At 52.3% G+C, this 21064-nt stretch overlaps 1 protein-coding gene across 3 annotated transcripts; it reads right to left on the reverse strand.

The window, feature by feature from the left end:
- Positions 1 to 8233: 8233 nt before the first annotated feature.
- On the reverse strand, positions 8234 to 18817 carry ANP32E (acidic nuclear phosphoprotein 32 family member E). Of its 3 annotated transcripts, none has more exons than XM_062632701.1 (7): positions 18522 to 18815; positions 16839 to 16988; positions 16251 to 16373; positions 15343 to 15508; positions 13621 to 13778; positions 12181 to 12235; positions 8234 to 10948 (listed from the first exon to the last, which is right to left on the reverse strand). In XM_062632701.1, the coding sequence occupies exons 1-7, from the start codon at positions 18585 to 18587 to the stop codon at positions 10884 to 10886; spliced, it is 783 nt and encodes a 260-aa protein (XP_062488685.1). In that variant the 5' UTR covers positions 18588 to 18815; the 3' UTR covers positions 8234 to 10883. The 3 variants fall into 3 exon arrangements, with proteins under 3 accessions (XP_062488685.1, XP_062488684.1, XP_062488686.1); XM_062632700.1 differs by having other exon boundaries at positions 8234 to 10951; XM_062632702.1 differs by lacking the exon at positions 8234 to 10948 and having other exon boundaries at positions 12216 to 12299; positions 18522 to 18817.
- Between the last annotated feature and the right edge of the window lie 2247 nt (positions 18818 to 21064).

The following is a 21064-nucleotide window of genomic DNA, read 5'->3' on the forward strand; positions in this document are numbered from 1 at the left end:
GAGTTTGTTTGGGAAGAGGATCCCGAGTGCTTTGTGCTTCCAGCGTATGGGTTTGGGGACTGTTTTCTGTCACTTACGAGAGTATTTATACGCCTGGAGATGCAGGGAAAGGAGAGCAGAAGGAAGGGGAAGGGACGTTCCTTCTGGAGTCCCAGGTTTCTAACAATCAAGTCATAGGAAAGAAAAGATGCAGCATCAGGGAAGCTGGATTCCTCCTCATCCATTGATGCTGCGGTGCTGGCAGCACCAGCTGGAGTTTGCAGCCTTCAATAGGAAATCCACCATAAGTACTCATTAAATAAGAAGTTAATACCTTTAAGCACCAGCACGATGCTTTGCTTTGCCTTCCTGCTCGCATCCCTCACGTGCCAGGGCTGAATACCAGCCCCAAGTGTCTGATGTGACACCCTGGCTATGCTGGGCTCGTCCGTGCGGGAGCCAGACCCTGTGTGGGGCTATTTTTAAAGGTGGATAATTTTATCCCCACCACTGACATCTGCTGCGTGGCCCTTTAAGACAAGGGGAACCCAATGTCATGTGCAGGCAGTAACTGATCACAGCAAGTGGCAGGAGCTGCTCTGTGCTTTGCTCTACAGGGCTGCGGGTCTCAGGACCTCACTCGAGTGGGGACAAGGCTTTGGGGACCCAGGGTTTGTGCTCAAAGGCAAAGTACTGGAGTACGCTTTGCCACCGCTCACATCACGCGTTGGGTACCCAAGGAGAAGCTGCGCCCTCCAAACCAGCTCACAGGGGCCTCAGCTCCACCCCAGTGTCAGCGACATGGAACCAGGGCAGCGCTTTCCCTGTCAGCAGCGTTAGATCCCATGGATCTCATCACAAAAGGCTTCAGCTTCTGCTCCCGGAAAGGGGACTTTGCTGAACGGAAGAGCCTGGGTTCAGCTCTTGCTCCACAAGCACTGTAGAAACGAGGCTTGAATCAGGATTCAGCATCCAGCATGGAAATAAGAGGATCACGAGCAGAACAGTGCTCGTGAACTGCCCTGAGGAGAACAGGTCTGAGGGGGGATGCTGCAGCCAGGGGAGAAGCCATCGACCTGCGCAAGAAACCAAGGGGTCTTCGTGCTTTGCATGAAGCACCCAAGCAAGGCTGGAGCTGCACCTTCCTGTGGTGCTGGGGGAAGAGCAGACAGCCCCGACGCTGATTCACACCACTGATCCCTTGCAGTCTGTGTCTCTGAGGCCTTCCTGTACTTAACAAAACCGGTCCCCACTTCCCTGCCTGCATGCTCGCAGCATCCCCAGGGAGCCGCAGCATCTGCAGAGCACTGAGCATCCCTCTGTCCCCCCTCGTGTGCTGGAGCCCTCTGACTCAGAGGCACCTGCACAGTGTGACCACAGCCTGCTCGCAGGTGTTGCAAGGGAGGTTTCTGGGGGTTGATTCCTCCCCTTCCCCTCACAGTTCCTCTCTTGTCTGGTCTAAGCTGTTTCTCTTCCCTGGTTGCTGTCACTTCAGGGATGCTGCCAGAAACGCTGAGCCAAAACGGTTCCATTTCCTCATCTTTGACTTGCTCCTTTTGACTTCTTTTGGTTTAAATAATAATAAAACCCCTTTTATTTTGTCATTCATTTAATTCTTCACTCATTCAATCTTTGTGTCCCAGCAGCAGCCTTGCAACCAAAAACCCAAATCAGCTCTATCTGGATTGTATCACAGCGATATCACCCTCTTCTCTTATGGTGCCTCCAGAGAAACTGGATAAGGTGATAATCATAGATCCATAGAATCCTGGAATGGTTTGGGTTGGAAGGGAGCTTAAAGCTCATCTAAAGCCATAGGCAGGGACACCTTCCACTACAGCATGGTGCCCCAAGCCCCTGTGTCCAACCTGGCCTTGAGCACTGCCAGGGATGGGGCAGCCACAGCTTCTCCATTCAACCCATCCCAGTGTCCCAGCACCCTCGCAGGGCAGAACTTCCTTACAAACCCGACGCCTCGTGCTTGTCTGAAGAGGGGATGTAGATGAGAAGGCAAACTTCCTTCTCACTTTTGGGCTGGGATTTGGAGCACTCATTCCCAAAGCCAGCACATACCAGGCCCTGCAGGGCAAGCTCCTCCAGGCTGGGAGCTGAATGGAGCCTTTCAGGCCCTGCACACTGCTCTGCTTGTTCCCTAAGGCAGCGCTTGCTGGTGGCTCACCCCTCAGCTGGCAGCAGCAGGGGACACCCCAGCAAGGGCCATTTGTCTGCCAGGTCAGAAAGTGGGACCCCCCCCCCCCCCCCCCTTCCAGCTGCTCCCTCCGCTCCGCCTGGAACACGCTCCATGTGTCCCACACGATGGGGTTTGATACGGACCCCCCCAGCATCGGGAGCTCAGCTGTCAGGGTCCTGCTGAAGGCAGCTCTAAGCAGTGCTCAGGGCAGCTCCTGGAATCCTGGTGCGCTCCGAAGTCCCTCATCCCAAACGCTCCTACAGTGAATGAAGGAGCAAGAAAGAGAAGGCAAACTTGTGCCATGGTGCCCAAACGAAGGGGAAGGGAATGCAGTGTTATTTTGAACTCCTGATTGCTGTAAAGGCAGGGTTATAGATGAAGCAGAATGGGAACGATTTTCCTGTGTGAAGCCAAGTGATGTGTTCGATCCCCCCACAGCATCACCCCAACAGAAGCACGGGCTACTTCATTCCGCCTCATTTTCACCCTTACAAGACAAAGTTTAATGGAATGAACGCAGGAAATGAGTCCGGATCCTTCCCAAATTTGCCATTTGAAGCTGCTTTACAGCTCCGAGAGAGGGCTCCGAGCGTGCGGCTGGAACAGCGCTGGGCGCCGGTGGGACTCCCGTGTGGAGGGTGCCCTCTAGTGCTCCTCATCCCGAATGAGGGGCCGCATCCTGCCCGGGCTGCCCCGTTCACAGGCACAGGTGGTAAAAACCGGCTCTGGGGAACAGCATCAGAGAGACACGGAGCTGCTGGAGGCCACGGAGCTGCTGCGAGGGCTGGAGCAGCTCTGCCATGGAGCCAGGCTGAGAGAGCTGGGCTGGATCAGCCTGGAGAAGAGAAGGCTCCTGAAGGGGAGACCTGAGAGCAGCTCCAGTGCCTGAAGGGGCTGCAGGAAACCTGGAGAGGGGCTTGGGACAAGGGATGCAGGGACAGGCCAAGGGGAATGGCTTTAACCTGCCCGAGGGGAGACTGAGCTGAGCTCTTAGGCAGAAGCTCTTCGCTGTGAGGGTGCTGAGGCGCTGGCACAGGGTGCCCAGGGAAGCTGTGGCTGCCCCAAGGCCAGGTTGGACACAGGGGCTTGGAGCATCCTGCTGTAGTGGAAAGGGGTCCCTGCCATGGCTTTAGATGAGCTTTAAGCTCCTTCCGTCCCAAAGCACTCCGTGATCCTGTGATGATTTTACTCCTACGTGCCACCGACTGCCGAGCCATCAGGTAGAGCTGCTCCTGATCTGGGGATTCCCAATGTACAACCCCAGCACTGTTTTTAATGATTCTAAGTGTTGGGTTTACTGCTCTTTCTATCACTGGAACCATGCAGGACAAGCGGGGATGTCCCTTAGCTTTGCACATCCATGTCCTTACTCCATCCATTTACTTACTCCAGGCAGAAGTGGCTGGTTCCAGGCCCCACTGCTCTCACACTGCCCCACATGCCCCGGGTGTCTGTGGAGCATCATGGAAAGCTGGGGAAATGAAGGGAAAAACCTGTTGCTTGTATCTTGTGTGTTCTTTTAAGTTCTTTCTTTACGGCTTACACCATGTTGGAAATATGTGAGGGACACCAGGCTTTGCAGACATCCTAAACCATCTTCTGGGTAATACATCCAGAGCAATATCACTGCTGGAAGAACCAAGGGAGTGATTCCATTGCCTCAACTTTAAGTGTGTGGCCAAAGCTTAAAGAGAAGTAACTGTAAGTACATGGCAGGGGGTTGGAACTCGGGGATCTTAAGCCCCTTTCCAACTTTAACTATTCTATGATTCTACTATTGGTCTAACTACGAGTACTACTGATCTAACTACGAGTACTATTGATCTAACTATGAGTACTATTGGTCTAACTACGAGTACTATTGGTCTAACTATGAGTACTATTGATCTAACTATGAATACCGTTGGTCTAACTATGAGTACTATTGGTCTAACTATGAATACTGTTGGTCTAACTATGAGTACTATTGGTCTAACTATGAGTACTATTGATCTAACTATGAGTACTATTAGTCTAAATACGAGTATTATTGATCTAACTATGAATACTGTTGGTCTAACTATGAGTACTATTGATCTAACTACGAGTACTATTGGTCTAACTACAAGTACTATTGATCTAACTATGAATACTGTTGGTCTAACTATGAGTACTATTGATCTAACTACGAGTACTATTGGTCTAACTACAAGTACTATTGATCTAACTATGAATACTGTTGGTCTAACTATGAGTACTATTGGTCTAACTATGAGTACTATTGGTCTAACTACGAGTACTATTGGTCTAACTACAAGTAGTACTGATCTAACTATGAATACTGTTGGTCTAACTATGAGTACTATTGGTCTATGAGTACTATTGGTCTAACTATGAGTACTATTGATCTAACTATGAGTACTATTGGTCTAACTACGAGTACTATTGGTCTAACTACAAGTAGTACTGATCTAACTATGAATACTGTTGGTCTAACTATGAGTACTATTGGTCTATGAGTACTATTGGTCTAACTATGAGTACTATTGATCTAACTATGAGTACTATTGGTCTAACTACGAGTACTATTGGTCTAACTACGAGTACTATTGGTCTAACTGCTATCAACCGCTGAGTAATTCCTACCACACAGGGACAGATTTGCAGGTTCTGGTACTCCAGACCAAACCCCATTCCTCTCAGACGAGTATTAACTATGCATTTAAGCACACTCCGGTGTCCCAGGGACATGTCCAGGGATACCAGGGAAGGAAAAAGAGACTTATTTTTGGGGAACTGGTAAAAGCTGCAACTAAAGCACTTCAACAGACTCATGGGACAAGCCACACAGAAGGAATTCCACATGGAAACCGCTGTCCCAGTGGGGGCTGCATCTTCTCCAGGATTCCTCACTTTGTTCTAGGAAACACATTTTGCTTTCCAACAGTTTGATGCTCCTGGAATCTTCTTGGTAGTGAAAATGCTTCAGCTCAGTGTAGAAATCAGGCACAAACTGAAGCCTCCAGCTCTTCAGGAATTCCGAGCAGAGAGAGATTCATTTCTTCCTCCTTCAGCCCTCATTGGTACGAAGGTACAAGCAGCCTGCTCAGAGCTGTGATTTGAATGAGGAGGAGCTCGATGTGGAAACCAGAATGTTAATGTCAGACATTTCACTACCAACAACCCTACTGCCCCTGGCGACAGACACCGCTTGAAATGGAAATCCCCCTCCTTACATCATGAGATGAAACACTTCAGGCTCAAGAAGCCTGTGCTGCAAAGCCAGGGAGCCCCAAACACATGGATTTAACACCAAAAGCTTGGGGCATGTCGAGAGCTTTCAGAGCAGGAGTTTCGGATGGATGCACACAGGAGGTGTGACTGGACCCAGTAGTGACCATTGAGAAGTCATGGCTTGGTTACCTACAGAGAAGAAGCAAAGGGGGCCAGGACACACCAGAACCCCCTTTATTACAGTGGGGAGCCCCTGCTCCAGCCCTCCACAACAGGGAACAGCCCTTCAGCTTCCTGGGTTTCCCAACAAAACTGCCACTGGATCGGGCTTCTCTCGGTGTCAACCAACCAGCCTTCACCTCCTGCAGCCTGACCCAGCTGGGTTATTCTCCCTAAATCAGCTTTCCTTTAGAAGGCAACGCACATCAGACACAGCCTCTTCCCATTAATATAGGAAAATGATTTCTTTTCCCCAAAGCAACCCCAAACATGAAGTCCGTGCTCATCTTTGTTCTTAGAATCCTTTGCCTCCGTGCCAAGAGTTCCCAGCTTTTATGGAGCCTGTGGTTTGCTTTGGTTTCTTGTGGTGGCCATGCCTTTATTTTCGGCTTCTCCCTCAGCTTTGGCAGCCAAACCAGAAGCACAAGGCAAGGGTTTCCTCGAGCATTCCCAGTCCTTTTGCTTTCTTGCTTTGAAACGGGCACACTCAGAGCAGAAACTGAAGCTTAGCACGAACTCCTGTTCTAAAGCTGAGAACCCAGACATTCCCCACACGATGAAGCTGTAACTCAAGTGAGAAGCCCCCCAGGAGCACACCACATGGGGGGTGAGGATGCACTCTTGGTCCGAGATAGCCTTCAAGCAACCCCAAGAGCCCCAGAAACCTGAAATTAAGCTGATTTCATAGTTATTTTATATCTCTTCCCTTGCCCCAGCCATTTGTGATGTTGAGGATGAGTGAAACCAATGGGTGCTCTATTCCCACTACCAAAACCAATGCTGTTTGCTGTTGGATGAGGCAGCTCTCACTCTAATAACCCCCATGACTTCATTGTAGAGCTCATGGCATTTCACACTTCTCCCCAAGCCTGAACTCCTGCGCTTGTGATCGTATGGGAACATCAGCTTCCCCCTTCCCACATCCAAACACGGATGAGGGAACTCCCTGAAAGAGGCTCTTGTGGTTTTACATCCTCAATAGCAGGGTTTTAACAACCAACTTCATTTTGGGGGGTAAAAGAGGTGAATTCAGCACCTCGGAACGCACGGGAATGGCAAGGGAGGGCTCTGTCAGTTACAGACCAAAGGAAATCCCTTGAGTTAAGTCTCACAGGCACTAGGACACGTTTAGAGCCCTGTCCCCATCGCTCCCCTTCACCCTGGTACCTCCCTGGGCCGCATCACTTTGACCTGATGTGGGGCAATAGGGATGAAGGTGAGAAAAGGGGATGTTTGCCTGGTTTCCCATTGGAATAAGAAAAGGTTTCCCTCGGGAAAGGCCACATTTGCTGAGCAGACACCGGAGCTCCGCTGCAGGAGCTGCCTAAAAACACGTGTTTTTAGGGGAAGAAATCCTTCATGTTTCCACATTAACTGCACCAGAGTGCAGCTAAATTCACCCTTTCCAGTGCATGATGTTGGGAAAACACCCAAAACCCAACCTTTGGGACGAGGGTTTGCACTCTTCCTCTACTTGTCCGCTCAGTTTGGACTCGGAGCCGGTTTTCACCGGTACAAACTCACACAGACCCATAGGAACCCCCCCTGCGGAGGGGCAGAGCGGGGGCTGGGAATGGCAATGGGAACGGGAATAGGAATGGGAATGGAAATGGGAATAGGAACGGGAATGGGAATAGGAACAGGAATGGGAATAGGAATGGGAACGGGAATGGGAATGGGAATGGGAACGGGAACAGGAACGGGAATGGGAATGGGGCGCTCAGCGGGAGCATCCCTCCCTTCCCGCCGCGGCCGGAGGGGGCGCTGCGGAGCGACCGGGCAGAGGGGCGGGGCCTCGGCCGGAGGGGCGGGAACTGCGGCAAATCTCAGCCAATCAGCGCCTCGGCCCCTGCTGCCCGGAGCTGGGAGCCCCCGTGGCTGGCGGCTTCCCGCGCTCGGGGGCGCCCCATGAGGCGGCCGCGTTCCCCCCCCGCCCCCCGTTCCCTGAGGAGGGAAGGGGCGGGCATGGGGCGGGCATGGGGCGGGCATGGGGCGGGCATGGGGCGGGGGCCGGGGCGCGGCCGCTGAGGGCTGGGGAGGGGGGCAAGGGGCGGCAGGACAAAGGGGCCGGCTGGAGGAGGAGCAGCCGCGTGGCCGCCCCACAGCGCCGCTTCCCCTCCCTGCGACAAAATGGAGGCCGGCGGGGCCTCAGCCCCCGGGTTGAGAGCGGGGCAGGGCGGCTGGGGACGGCTCCAGCCCGCGGTTGTGCCTGCTGGGAGCGGCGGGGTCCCGCCTGCGTTTAACACAAAGACACCCCCAGACAAGGCCCGGCGCTCCCGTTCCCCATTCGGTCTCCAATGAGCAAACGGGGTAGAACGGAGCTTAGAGGGAAAGGCGATTTCCAGCCCCAGCTGCTGAGCTCAGCACCCAGCAGAAAAGCCTGTTCTGTCACCAGCTTTCTCAAGTGCTTCCAGGAGGAATTTTGCCAGGAATGCTGGAACAAGCCCAACGGGAAACCAGTTCTGGGGCTGGCTGCAGCGGCACAACCACCACCGAGCTGAAGGCACCCCAAGCGAGGACGCTGCCAGCGGTTCCCCACTAAAGCAGAGGTAACAGGAAAGAAGGAACCTCTCCACTCCTTCTGAGCACCACGTTCTCCATAGAAGAAGGAATCCAATACAAGAGCCGGGATTTATTTGAAATAATTCGGTTTGAAAACGTTTTAATTTAAAATTTACAGCACACGGGGGAAAGGGGGGGGGTGGGGAAACGTGGTTTTGTTACAACTAAAAAGTCTCTGAAGAGTGCTGCAGGGTTGGATTTTCTCTTTAATTTAACACTGGCATGGCTTTATTCAAAACACAGTTGCACAAAATCAGTTACTCCAAAGGTTGTCAGGAAAGAAGTGGGATCAGGAACCGAACCACACTATATACATACTGCCATACAAAGAGCATTAAAATAGGACAAAAACCTCTACAAAATATAAAACCCACCCTTACGTATTTGCATGAAAAGACCACCCACCAAGCAAAAAAGTTTCCAAAGTTAAATCTGGAGGCTCTGCATTGCTTCAGTTCTAGAAAACGCTGCTTCCGCTGCATGCCAAGCTGAGGAGCAGGAAAGGCTCCCATGGGAACCCCGAGGGAAAGACGAGTCCTGTGCGAGGAGAGGCTCTTCGGACGTGGTGGCTGATGTGCGCCGGGGTTAGGAAGGGGGGAGTCTGCCTTAGCTCAGGGAAGGGCTGAGTTTAGCTGCTTTATGAGCTCATCCAACCTCAGAACTGGACCCACAGACCAGTGTTCAAATACTGTCAAGCCATAAACAGACTTCTTTCCCCCCATTTAAAACTAATTTGCTATGCATCAGTAAGACAGTTACGGAGAACCCTGACAACGAGGTACTCTGAAGTACACCCTTATAAATAACAGATTTCAATCATCCACTGAGACTTCAACAAAAAAAAAAAAAAAAAAAAAGCAAAAAAAAGATGGGAAAACGCACGTTTCTATCCCAAAGCTGAGCACGAAGCAACTGCCTTGAACATAGAGCCTCCACGAGAAGATAGGATGTGCACTTACCTACAGGTTCTACTCGGTCAGGAGTCACACACAGACACGGGAACTGCAGGTTGTGGTTGCAAACGTCGCTTTAGCACTAGTGCCTTTACCAGAACTGCAAACCCCGGTGAGTTCACTTCACTTCCACCCAACTCATTCCGCTCGGATGCTGCCTTCAACAGCTACACAAGGAACTAGGACTTAAGGCTCTATCTGGGGAGGGGGGGGGGAAACCACGCACACAAGAAATGGGGCTTTGCAGAACTTCAACCCTGCAGGATCTAGACTTGACTGAAGAGTTGGAAGTGTGTAAAATACCTCTTAAATACTCACAGGTAACCTATGGGTGAGGGACTGAATTAGCTCCGGGGAATCTCCCTCTTCCCCACCCTTGTGTCTCCCCCAGGTTAACGGCAGCTGCTGTCAGCCAAGACAGATACAAAAATAAGTCTCTTGAATAAAGCTGTGTGTGATATTTGGTTCAGTACCTATGTGGAACAATGGGAATTAGTTTCATCTCAAGCCTACTGGTTTCAGTCCAAATCCCAACTGCAAGAGGAACGCCGTCACGGCTGAACTTGGGTGGTGGCTCGAATAGAAAACATCAATCTCGGGCTTGTCACAGAGTGAGGACAGAATTAGTCAGACCTGGTGGTTGCAATTAGGCTGCTAGAGAAGAAACACCCCTTGTCTGCATGTCTCCTGTACTCGCCACCGACTGCATGCAACCAACCAGCTTTCTGCAGCCCTTCAAGGTAAAAAACCCTAAACTATGAACTAGTATTATACATGGACTCAAATGGTTTACCTACAACCAGATGTAAAAGGTTTTGAAGGTGACCTGGGAAGAAAGACTACCTCCTGTCCATATTTCCCCTTCAATGACTCTGTAAAAGGGGGGGATGCTTGAAGAAAATGCGCTCTGAGGAGTTACCCGTTAACATCTGCATGAGAAATGCATCTATTTGATAGCCAAATACTGTTGCAGAATTCCCAAAATGACAATGCAAGAGCAAAGTGAGTGAAAGTTTAACACAGGCTTCTAGTGAAATGGTTCCACACTCCAGATTGTTAATACCTGCAATGGCTCTTCTGGAGCAGATGGATGGATTACAACCCTTTGTTTGCTCTTGAAGCAAACGCTGACCCTCTGAACAAGCAGGGAAACACGAAGATCTTCTGAAACCCACTTAGGCTTTAGAATATAATACACAAAATGGACAGAAGACTTCAAAGCCTACTCCAGGAATCCCCTTTTAAACAGCTGAACTAAAGGTGTAATCCAGTTGTCTACTTCAAACAGAATCCCTGGGAAACTGAGGCTGCACTCAGCTCCTCATTTAAAAGAGGTTGCAGTAAGTGGGTTTGAGTTTCAGCTTTTTCAGTATAAAAACTTTCAAGGAGGAAAACCACACTAGGTTAAACCCATGTGAAATGGGTGTTTTCGTCTGGGCTAATGATGACCAACACAGCAAGCTTGTAGAAACCAAAAAGCTCCAAAGAAAAGTTTGGGGGGGGGGGGGGGGGGGGGAACTTGACAATGGCTTCAGTGATTATAGGGCTGAAAATTGTTTTCTACGTACAGGTTCACTACCAGGCTATTATATCTTATTTGGAATGATAAAAAGGGCAAGAATAGTAAAACCACACTTCTCCTATAAAAAGTTAACGTATTATCTTCTGGAGGGACATCTATGGTACATGGAGACATACAGATCTGCATAATCACTATTGCGTGTTCTGGAACCGAAGAGGCTGGTCCTACTGGTGTCTAGAACAAGTTAATCCTCCTCTTCCTCGCCTTCATCTTCAGGGTCTCGTTTCCTCTTCTCCCCCCGCACACCCTCTGCTAAGGAAAGATGGATGCACACATCTTGTTACACTCCGAAAGGGAACTTTGCCCTTTTTGAAGAGGGAGTTGAAACCCATCCCTCTTTGTTGGTAGTTAATGCACTCACCCCTGCAACAGCACCCCAGCAAAGAGCAGTTTAAGCAACTTCATTCATACAGGCTGAGTTAAACTAAGTTCAAGCTAAGCCTGGGCTGCTCCATACAGGAATTATTGATATGAAGTATATATATATATACATATATATATATATATATATAAAAAGAATTGTTCTGTTAACATAGAGACCTAAAATGATGTTTTCCTACCTCCCTACCTGCAGTTTGCAGCAGTTGCCTACCCCCCTGCCCAAGCCCCAGCAGCTCCTGCTGATCCCGAGTGCAACCTGCTCCAGCCTCTCCCCAGTACAAACCAATACCAGCATCTCCCAGAAACATCTATTGAGCTTGTTCTTAGGAACAGCCTTAAACTGCTCAGTGGACTGTGCGCTCTTGTGGTGAAAGCATGAAATGCAGAGCTGTCACATCCAGAGCAGTCATTTCCTGGCTCAGCAGCCATCCTGCCCTCCTGCTTCATGCTCTTAAAGAGACTGAAAGGCTGCATTTGGAAAAAGGAAAAGCATTATTTCCAAATGTCAGCTTTTTTCATCCCCAAAAGTAGTTCTGCTGAGCCAAGTGCACAGACGAGATGGGGACTGGGCTGGGGAGGACTAAAAGTCACCTACAGTTTGCAGAGATGGAAGTAGGCTTCAGGATTAGCACAAAACTCTCTTAGAGATCAGGATAGAATTCCTAACCATTAGAAGAGGGAAGTTCTGGGAGAGCCCTTTAGCATGAAAAGTACAAGGAAAAGCTGGTTTGTTTTAAGATTACACTTCCTTAAAGGTTTTACCCCCTGGTAACAGCAGGGGACTCTCATCTGGTGTCTTAATCTTACCAGAGCACAGAGATGGGTACAAGTAAGGTGCCCCCAACAATTCAGGGTACTGTCTGCACAGGAATGAGCCTCTGCCTCTGGAGCGACCTCTGCTCCAGCAGTGCAGAACAGCACCCATGAGGCTGGGAAACCTCAAACAGAGGACGGGTGAGTTCTTGCTTAAACCACTCCTAAAATACTCCCCACACCTCCAGAACGAACACACAGGGATTGATGCCACTGAAGCGCACACCCAAACCTTGCAGAGCTCCAGGACTATAAAGAACTGATCTAGTCACAAGTTGAGCACTTACCTTCCTCCTCCTCATCGCCTCCTTCTTCAACGTAGTCGTCATCATCATCTTCATCCTTCACAACAATTGGGAAATACTGTTAGGATTTTTGTTTCAGGTTTGGCACTGATCATGGAATCCTGGAATGGTTTGGGTTGGAAAGGACCTTAAAACCCTTCCAATTCCAACCACCTTCCACCAGACCACGCTGCTCCGAGCCCCATCCAAATTTCTGCTCCTGATCCAGAGCAGAAATCCAGGAAATCCCACCAACTGCATCCAGAGGTCACATTCCACCTTTACTGTTTTGGTGCTGGCAATCTGCACAAGGACAAGAACCAAACTGACTCCAGTGTTTCTCATCACCCTGTATTCCTTTGTTTTTCCCCCTTATCGCTGCCTCAGGCCAGCTCAAGAGCAAGCTCTTGAAACAGTCAACACAAACATCTTTTAACCCACTGTCAGTAAAGGAGGAGGGAGAGGAGGCAGAACAGTTCCTACTTCCACTGAATTACTGGGAATCAGGTTGTTGGGGGTTGGCCTCTTTCCTCTCCAATGCCGATAGCTGAGAAATGCAAACAGCAGCCCCAGAACATAAAACAACGGCACAGGATCCCTGCCCTGCTGCCCCAGTCAGGCCTGGAAGCCACTGGGAGCTTTTACCTTTAGAGGCACTGTACTGCAGGCACAGGGTAAGGTAAGGAGTAAAAACGTGGAGGCATCAGAGAGCCCATCCAATGTCTGCCCTTAGACATGGGAATCAAACCTCCTCTGGATTCATTCAGTGCCTTTTCATTCATTCATTGCCTCATTTCTGAAGGTACAGGGGAAACCTTCCAGGACAGAACTCTCCAAATGTCACGTAACGTACTCCTGTGCCAGTGCCCAGAACAACTCACTCCTGAGCTTCCTCCTGGTCACATACTGCTCATTTTCCAAAACCCACCTCAGCTCCTGCCTTTGGAGCAGGTTTCTTTAGTTTTAGCTTCCTGACCTGTGCCATGGCTCTTACCTCCTCAGAGCAAGGCAGAACTGAAGTTCCACCCATAAGCCAATGCCACCAGTGCTGCTTACAAGGCAGAGTTTTAAGCCAGAAGAGTTTAGCACTAGATTTACAGTGCATCCCTGTGAAATGCAGCTGATAAAGAGTAACCTCCTATCAAAAGGAACTGCAGTGAAGTCACAGCCACAGGGGGTTTAGGACCTGAAAAGATCCCCTGGGCCATTTTCCACAGCTCTTCACACCACGACCAAGAACATTTCCATGTGAGTGCAAGGTAAAAACCCCATTTATTGCAGCAAAATCCACACAGACTTTTCCTTCACTTCATTCTACTTGAAGCACTGCTAACTTGTTGCTACTACCTCATCTTCCTCTGCCCTGTATCTACACCTCCGAGTAACCTCAGAAGCCTGCAGCAGCCTCTGTCTCTTGGAGCTGGTAGAACTTACAACCCTTACCTGAATTTCTTCTTTCATCAGGTATGAAAGACCAACTTCCTCCTCCTCTTCACCCTCGCCCAGATCAGAGCCTCCATCATCTTCATCATCCTCCTCTTCATATTCTCCTGGAGGACCAGCTTCATCCTCACCTTCATCATCATCATCCTCATCTCCATCTGAAATGAAGGATACATGTATGCTGTGTACACCAGCTCCAACCACTTGAACCCTTTTTCTCCCAGAAGGATTTGGGTTTCATTGTGGGAAACAAGCCTGATTTTCATCAAGTTCATCTTTATCAGTCTTTTCCCTCAAGAAAGGCTCCCAATGGTTTTACATCAGGAGCTGCAGGCAAAATTCCTGATGCCTGAAGCAGCTCCATATGCAAACTCCTGCAAGAGAGCTGGAAATGTGGTCAGTGGAGGGGAGGCTTTTGACAGCAAACCCCAAAATATTTAAAGGCAAAACCAGCTGAACACATTCCATGTGTTTTATGCAATCCCTTACTCGTAACACTGAAACACCTCCGGGCCCGAGGAGCTGCTCTCTCAGCTCATCTCATCTCATTCCTCTGTCTGGAGCACAGATTCACTTTCAGTGTTTCAGTTAAGCAAATGCCAAGATGATTTAACACTTCAAGTTCATAACCTATTCCTCTATTTTCACACACCACATGGATTTCACATGGCAGCTACCAAACCTTTGGCTTTATTGGAGCTCTTTTTAACACAGGATCCCAAATGTGGAGGTGGCTGAGTGCTCGCAGCAGCCCTCTGGAGCCAGGACGCAGCAGTGGCAGCTCCCAAGTCACCATTTAAGGTGCAGACACTGAGAAGGCTCAGGCAGAGGCTGCTATGACACAGTCTGTAGCCACACACTGACAGACCTGTACCTACAGGTTTCATTTGCAGTTGGGTAACAACAGGAAAAAAGGAGGAACAGCCTCAGTCAGGACTGCAGGGATCAGATCAAAAGCACTATGTACATGTTTGAACAGAAAAAATGGGGTAACACTTGCACATAGCACTGAAGCTGTTACAAAAGACAGTAGAATGAGCATTTTTCATACAGAAGCCAGGCTGAGAGAACTGGGCTGGTTCAGCCTGGAAACAAGGTGGCTCCTTAAGGGGAGACCTTAAGAGCAGCTGAGTGCCGAAAGGGGGTCCAGGAAACCTGGAGAGGGGCTTGGGACAAGGGATGCAGGGACAGGCCAAGGGGAATGGCTTTAACCTGCCAAAGGGGAGACTGAGATGAGCTCTTAGGCACAAGCTCTCCCCTGTGAGGGTGCTGAGGCGCTGGCACAGGGTGCCCAGAGAAGCTGTGGCTGCCCCATCCCTGGCAGTGCTCAAGGCCAGGTTGGACACAGGGGCTTGGAGCATCCTGCTCCAGTGGAAGGGTTCCCTGCCTGTGGCAGGGGTTGGAGCTGGAGGAGCTTTAAGGTTCCTCCCAACCCAGCCGAGTCTGGGATTCTGTGGCTTTGAGGCTATTTTATCTAACGGGATCTTTAATCCAAATTCTTTAACCTCAGAAGGCTCCTAGAGGAGCACGCAAACCCTCTGGCAGGAGCTCTCCTTCATCCATGTGTTAGCACCAACTAAGGTCTAGAAGCCTGGGCTTCAAAGATAAGAGCGCAGCATTGTGCTAGTGGCTGCAAGAAGCTGCTCCACCCCAGGCTGCATTCACATTGCCACCTTGAGCACAGCACACTGCTTCTGGGCACGCTGTATTTCGGGAAGTTACCCTCATCATCATCATCTTCCGAGTCCGGGGCCTCGTTGTCTTCCTGATCAAACCCATCCAGGTACGTGATCTGCTGAAGCAGCTCGAAGATGCTGTCTCTGTAGTCCTCGAGGTTTGTGATCTCACAGTTGAACAGGTCAAGGCTCTTCAAGTTCTTCAGGTTTTGCTGAAACAAACAAAAAAGCATTTCTTTTTGCCCCCCCTTTCTTCTTAGGACAACCACGTGGTGCTTCAAGTGACAGCACAGCCACACCCCAACAACCCCAGCCCTTCTCTCTCCACTGTTTTGCTGCCCATTAAATACAAACTCAGTTCAAGAGGCTGTTTGCAGGGGAAATGCTTCTGGAGGTGACCTCCAGGGCCTGCCTGTACCACCCCCAGCACATCCCTCCAGCACCACACCTCAGAATACATCTTTAGGGCTGGTTTTGATTGCTCAGGCAATCAAGGGCAAAACTGAGCTCTCTTGTAAACCCTTTGGCTGAGTCACTGTAAGGAGCGAGAGCGACTTGGCACAATTGGGAACTACTCTGTGGAATCTGCTTTCTGACCAGTCTGATGGGGATTCGTGTCACCTCCCAGACCTTATGCACTTATGCTTATGAGCCAGCCTACACCTTAAGGAATACAGGAGGATCAGCAAGACATAACTTGGGTGCTTTCCTTCCCCAAAAAAACCAGCAGCTCAAAAAACACCAGTCCAGGACATCCCATTGTTAATGCAGAAGGAATTGTACAGTTACTGTCTCCAACAACCATGGCAGGGAGTTAGCTGAGTCAGGACCAACCAGAACACCAAACCCAGCCCACCCCAACGCCTCTTCCACCTGAGCTGGCAAGAACTAAAACGGGACTTATTCCTGATAACCCCCCATATTTATTGAGTTTTCCTCTCACTTCATACTTACAAGAGCTTCCACAGTGCCAAGATCTTTGATTTTGTTGCCACTTAGGTTTAGATATGTGAGATTCGGACACCTTTCTGCAAGGACCTCCAGGCCTCCTGAAATGACGTTGTCGCTCAACTCCAACTGTTACACAGAACAAATGGAGTCATTAAATGGTCAGGTTCTTACTATTAGGTTCAGACCATGTCATTTTTCATCGTTCTGCGTTTAACTGAACAGTTTCATCAGCACACTGATGGCTTTTGAAGAGTCCCACACACGTTCACAAGCTCTCTCTGGCTGCCAAAAGGCATCCTTGAAGCCTACTTTGAGAATGAGAAACCCCCTGGGTTTGGAAACCTCAATTTTAGGTTAGTAGAACATGGAATTAATTCCCTGTGAGCCTTTGTTCTGCCACCAGCCGGGCAATCCAAGTGCCTCAACCAACCCACAGAGCTCAGCAGCACATGGCCAGCCAACAAGATGGGCACCAAGAGTCCTTGACCAAGCCCAAATTAGCCATAACCAACTGGAGATACCCAAAACCACTTGAGATCTTCACGGCCTCACTTCACAAGGCTGTTGCCATCACCTCCATGAGGTACGTACCTTCCGGAGCTTACTCAGTGTGGGCAGCTTGGCCAGTGACGTCAGCTCCACGTTGGCCATGCTCAGGAACTCCAGTTCTTTGAAGGAATCATTCAGGCCTTCGATTTCCCCGTTGCTGGATCTGCAGTTATCGAGCACCAACTCCGTCACCTTCCAACAGGACAGCAACACGCATCAGCTCAATGAGCGGCAAAAACCCCACATGCTTCATCTAAACCATGACTTGGGGCTGCTGAAGATCCATCAGTTTGATGCTGGGTTTAAATTTAGACTAGACTCATGCTCCAGTATCACCAACACCCACCTAGGTACAAAATGCAAGTCTCCCTTCCTCAGAGGATGCTGCAAATGCTCCAAACCCCACCATCTAAACCCGAAACACATAAAGAAAGACACCTGTTTAGCTTCTGATAACACACCCATGGCCTGGGGGGTCATGCCCCAAACCCCACCATCTAACCTCAAGAATCAATGGAGAAAATCACTTTTATAGCTTCTGATAGTGCCTGGGGGGTCCCCTGCACGCAATGGAACTGCTTCTAAACTCTTTTCATTTAACTACACACATTAAACCTACAAACCCCTTTGATTCCTCTCCGAATCCAAAACCTGCCTCCACATCATGGAGCTCTGGGGTTAGTTAAACCCAGCTCACCCATCCCGTGGTGCCAAAGCCCCTCAACGCGGGTCACCCACAGGGAGCAGGGATTCAGTTCAAACTCTATCCCGTACAGGGCACGCTGCACTCCTCAGGAAGGACAGGAACAAGGTGACTCTTCCCTTCCCCTCAAACACCAGCATCTGAAGGCTGCGGAAGCCTCCGCGGGGCGCACGCTGCCAGCTCCAGCGCAACTCTCGCTCCCGGTTCGTTCCCTTTCCCTATCACAGCAGCGTTGCTCCAGACACACACAAAGTTGCAGGCAGCGAGGGGAGAGGGCTCCACGCGCCCGCACAGCACATGGCAGCCTCCGCACGTCCCCGCCTGCAGTCAGGACTTTCGGACCCTCTTTCCCCTCCAAAACCCCACGCGGCGACTGCGGCGAATCCGGACTTTACTCCTGGGGCGAACCGGGCGCTGCTTTCTCCTACCGACCACGCTGCAACCCCATGTGGGGGCCCTGCGAGCTCCCGCACTTCCACACCGATTTCCCGCAGGAAACGGGAAACTGGCGGCGAGGGAGGGACGGGGCGGCGGGGGTTCAGGGGGGACCCCCCGGTTGTACCCCGCGGGGCGGCGGCCGGGAGGAGCGGGACGGAGCCGGCCGCGCCACGCAGCGCACAGCGGGGAGGCGGCTTGGGGGGAAGGAAGCAGCGCAAACTGCACCGAATGCGAGCGGCGGCCGAGGGAAGGGCCGTGACCTGTTTACCGCGGCCGCGCTCCCAACTTGGACCAGGCAGGGAATTAGGGGCGGGCGGAACTTGGGGGCCCGCCCGAGCTCCCCCATCCCCATCCCTCGGTACCCCCCGCTTCGGGGCCAAACTTCGCGGGGCTCGGCCGGGCCGAGGGACGCGGCTGCCGGGTCCCCGCCGCCCCGGGGCCGCTGCCCGGAAGCGCCGCCCGCGCCCCGCGGGGCTCCTGCGCCACGGCTGACCCAGATTCGGCGCCGGGCCGGGCCCGCACGGCCGGAGGCGGCGGTGGCGGTGGTGGGGGCGCGGGCCCGCAGCGCGCCCGCCGCCGCTCACCTTCTCCGGGGCCCGGTTCCGCAGCTCCAGGTTGATGCGCTTCTTCATCTCCATGGCCCCCCCCATCCCGCGGCGCTGCGGCAGCGAGGGAAGGGCGGCGGGGCGCGGCGGGGGCTCCGGCCGCGAGGTCACTGCCGCCGCCGCGGGGGCAGCGCCGGGAGCCGGGACGGGAGCGCCGGGGCCTGGCGGGGGAAAGCCGGGGGACGCCGCGCTCCGGCCGCCGCTCCGAGCGCCTCAATGGCCGCCGGCGCACTGAGCCTCCATGACATGGCGCATGGCGCCCCCTGCCGCCGGCAAGGCCCCGCCCCGGGGCGGGGCTTCCTCCGCCATCCCGCCGCTTTCATTGGCTGCGCGGGTCGGCGGGGGGCGGCACGCGATTGGCTGAAGGCCCTGCCCGTCCGGCGGCGCGGCGCTCGTGAAAGGCGCGGGGCGGGGCTTCGGCTCCGTCAGCCGCGAGCGCGCGCGCGGGAGAGAGTGGCGCGCCGGGAAGCGCGCGCGTTTGGCACGTGGTGGCGGCGGCGGCCGCGGTGGCGGTGACGTCACGCGCGGGGCGGGGGGAACGTGGTGGGAGCGGTTACGCGGGGCTTGGGGGGGGTACACGGGGGTAGGAGGCATCAGAGCAGCTCCAAAGGGGCTGCGGGAAGCCTGGAGGGGGGCTTGGGACAAGGGATGCAGGGACAGGCCAAGGGCAATGGCTTTAACCTGCCCGAGGGGAGACTGAGATGAGCTCTTAGGCAGAAGCTCTTCCCTGGGAGGGTGCTGAGGCGCTGGCACAGGGTGCCCAGAGAAGCTGTGGCTGCCCCATCCCTGGCACTGCTCAAGTGGCATCGATTTTACAGTCGAGGCCCCCTAAAAATAAAACAACTTCAGCACCAAATATGGTACCAAATTGGCAAGATTCAGTCTTTCTGAGCCCATTTTTAACCCCTTCTCGAGTAACCGGGGAAAGGGAATGGCTGAAGTCTCACTATTTGCTCCTAAAACAGGAAATATCTTCTCCGTTGAGTTTACACAAAGGGAAAAGGAGCAGAGATTCCCATGTGGGGTTTTTTTCCTTGCTGCCAAATAGCTCCAGCTCTTTGTGTCTGAAAGCTGAAAGAATCAACATGCAAATATTTGGAATTGCCTGTCGAGGAGGGACCAACGCTTCCAGCCTGGCAAAGTGCTCCTGGAATGTTTGTGGATAATGGGCACAGTCCTGCTGGAGATCAGCATCTTCCTGCACTGAAGCTTTAAATAGGGAAAGAGTGTCACAGGGAAGAACTTGTGCCTAAGAGCTCACCTCAGTCCCCTCGGGCAGGTTAAAGCCATTCCCGTTGGCCTGTCCCTACAGGCCCTTGTCCCAAGCCCCTCTCCAGGTTTCCTGCAGCCCCTTTAGGCACTGGAGCTGCTCTAAGGTCTCCCCTTCAGGAGCCTTCTCTTCTGCAGGCTGACCCAGCCCAGCTCTCTCAGCCTGGCTCCAGGGCTGAGTCCTTCTCAGGGCTGCTCCATCCCATCTCCCCCTGCCTGTGTCTGTGCTGGGGTTGCCCCAGCCCAGTGGCAGGACCTTGCACTTGGCCTCATTGAACCCCATGGGGTTCTCATGGTCCCACCTCTCCAGGTCCCTCTGGATCCCATCCAGTGTGTGGATCCGATCCCAGTGTCTGTATCACTGACAGAGCTCTTGAACAGGATCAGTCCCAAGGCTGACCCTGAAGGACACCGCTCCTCACTGGTCTCCACTTGACCATCGAGCCGTTGACCACAACTCTGAGTGCAACCCAGCCAATTCCTTATCCACCGAGTGCTCCATATGTCAGATCCGTGCCTCTAGAGATGAGGATGCTGTGCAGGCCAGTACCAGATGCCTTGCGCAAGTCCAGACAGGCAACACCAATGGCTGTCACGGAGCTTGGTAAGGTGCTGCTTGAGAGAGCCTCTGCTTGCTTCGTGCGTGCCCATGACCAGGAGAGGGCCTCGAACGCGGAGGGAAATCCTCTTTGTGTTAAAGGAGCTTATCCCGCAGGGGTTTGCTGGGAGAACTGGGCGGTGCTGGCAGAGCCCAGGGCTGGGCATTGCACCAAGGCGGGGAAAGGGATAGAGCAGGGGAAGGAGCTTGGGAAGGAGGATGGTTGAGAAGAGCTGCCGGCTCTAGGGCTGGAAAGGAGCCTGGGTGTGAGGCGCAGACCTGCCTTTCCAAAAGGAAAGCAGTGAAAGAACGACTTCAGCTCTCAGTATTGTCACTCACACGAGTGCCTTTGCTCTCTCCTGGTATCATGGGCAGGACTCCAACCGCTGCCATGGGTCCCAGCACCCTCCCAGGGAAGAGCTTCTGCCTAAGAGCTCATCTCAGTCTCCCCTCGGGCAGGTTAAAGCCATTCCCCTTGGCCTGTCCCTGCATCCCTTGTCCCAAGCCCCTCTCCAGCTTTCCTGCAGCCCCTTCAGGCACTGGAGCTGCTCTGAGGTCTCCCCTTCAGGAGCCTTCTCTTCTCCAGGCTGACCCAGCTCAGCTCTCTCAGCCTGGCTGCAAGCAGAGCTGCTCCAGCCCTCGCAGCATCCCCAAG

Source organism: Pezoporus occidentalis, unplaced genomic scaffold (assembly GCF_034315485.1).
Source record: "Pezoporus occidentalis ecotype Australia unplaced genomic scaffold, CSIRO_AGI_Poc_V1 ctg393, whole genome shotgun sequence".
Classification (NCBI taxonomy): domain Eukaryota; kingdom Metazoa; phylum Chordata; class Aves; order Psittaciformes; family Psittacidae; genus Pezoporus; species Pezoporus occidentalis.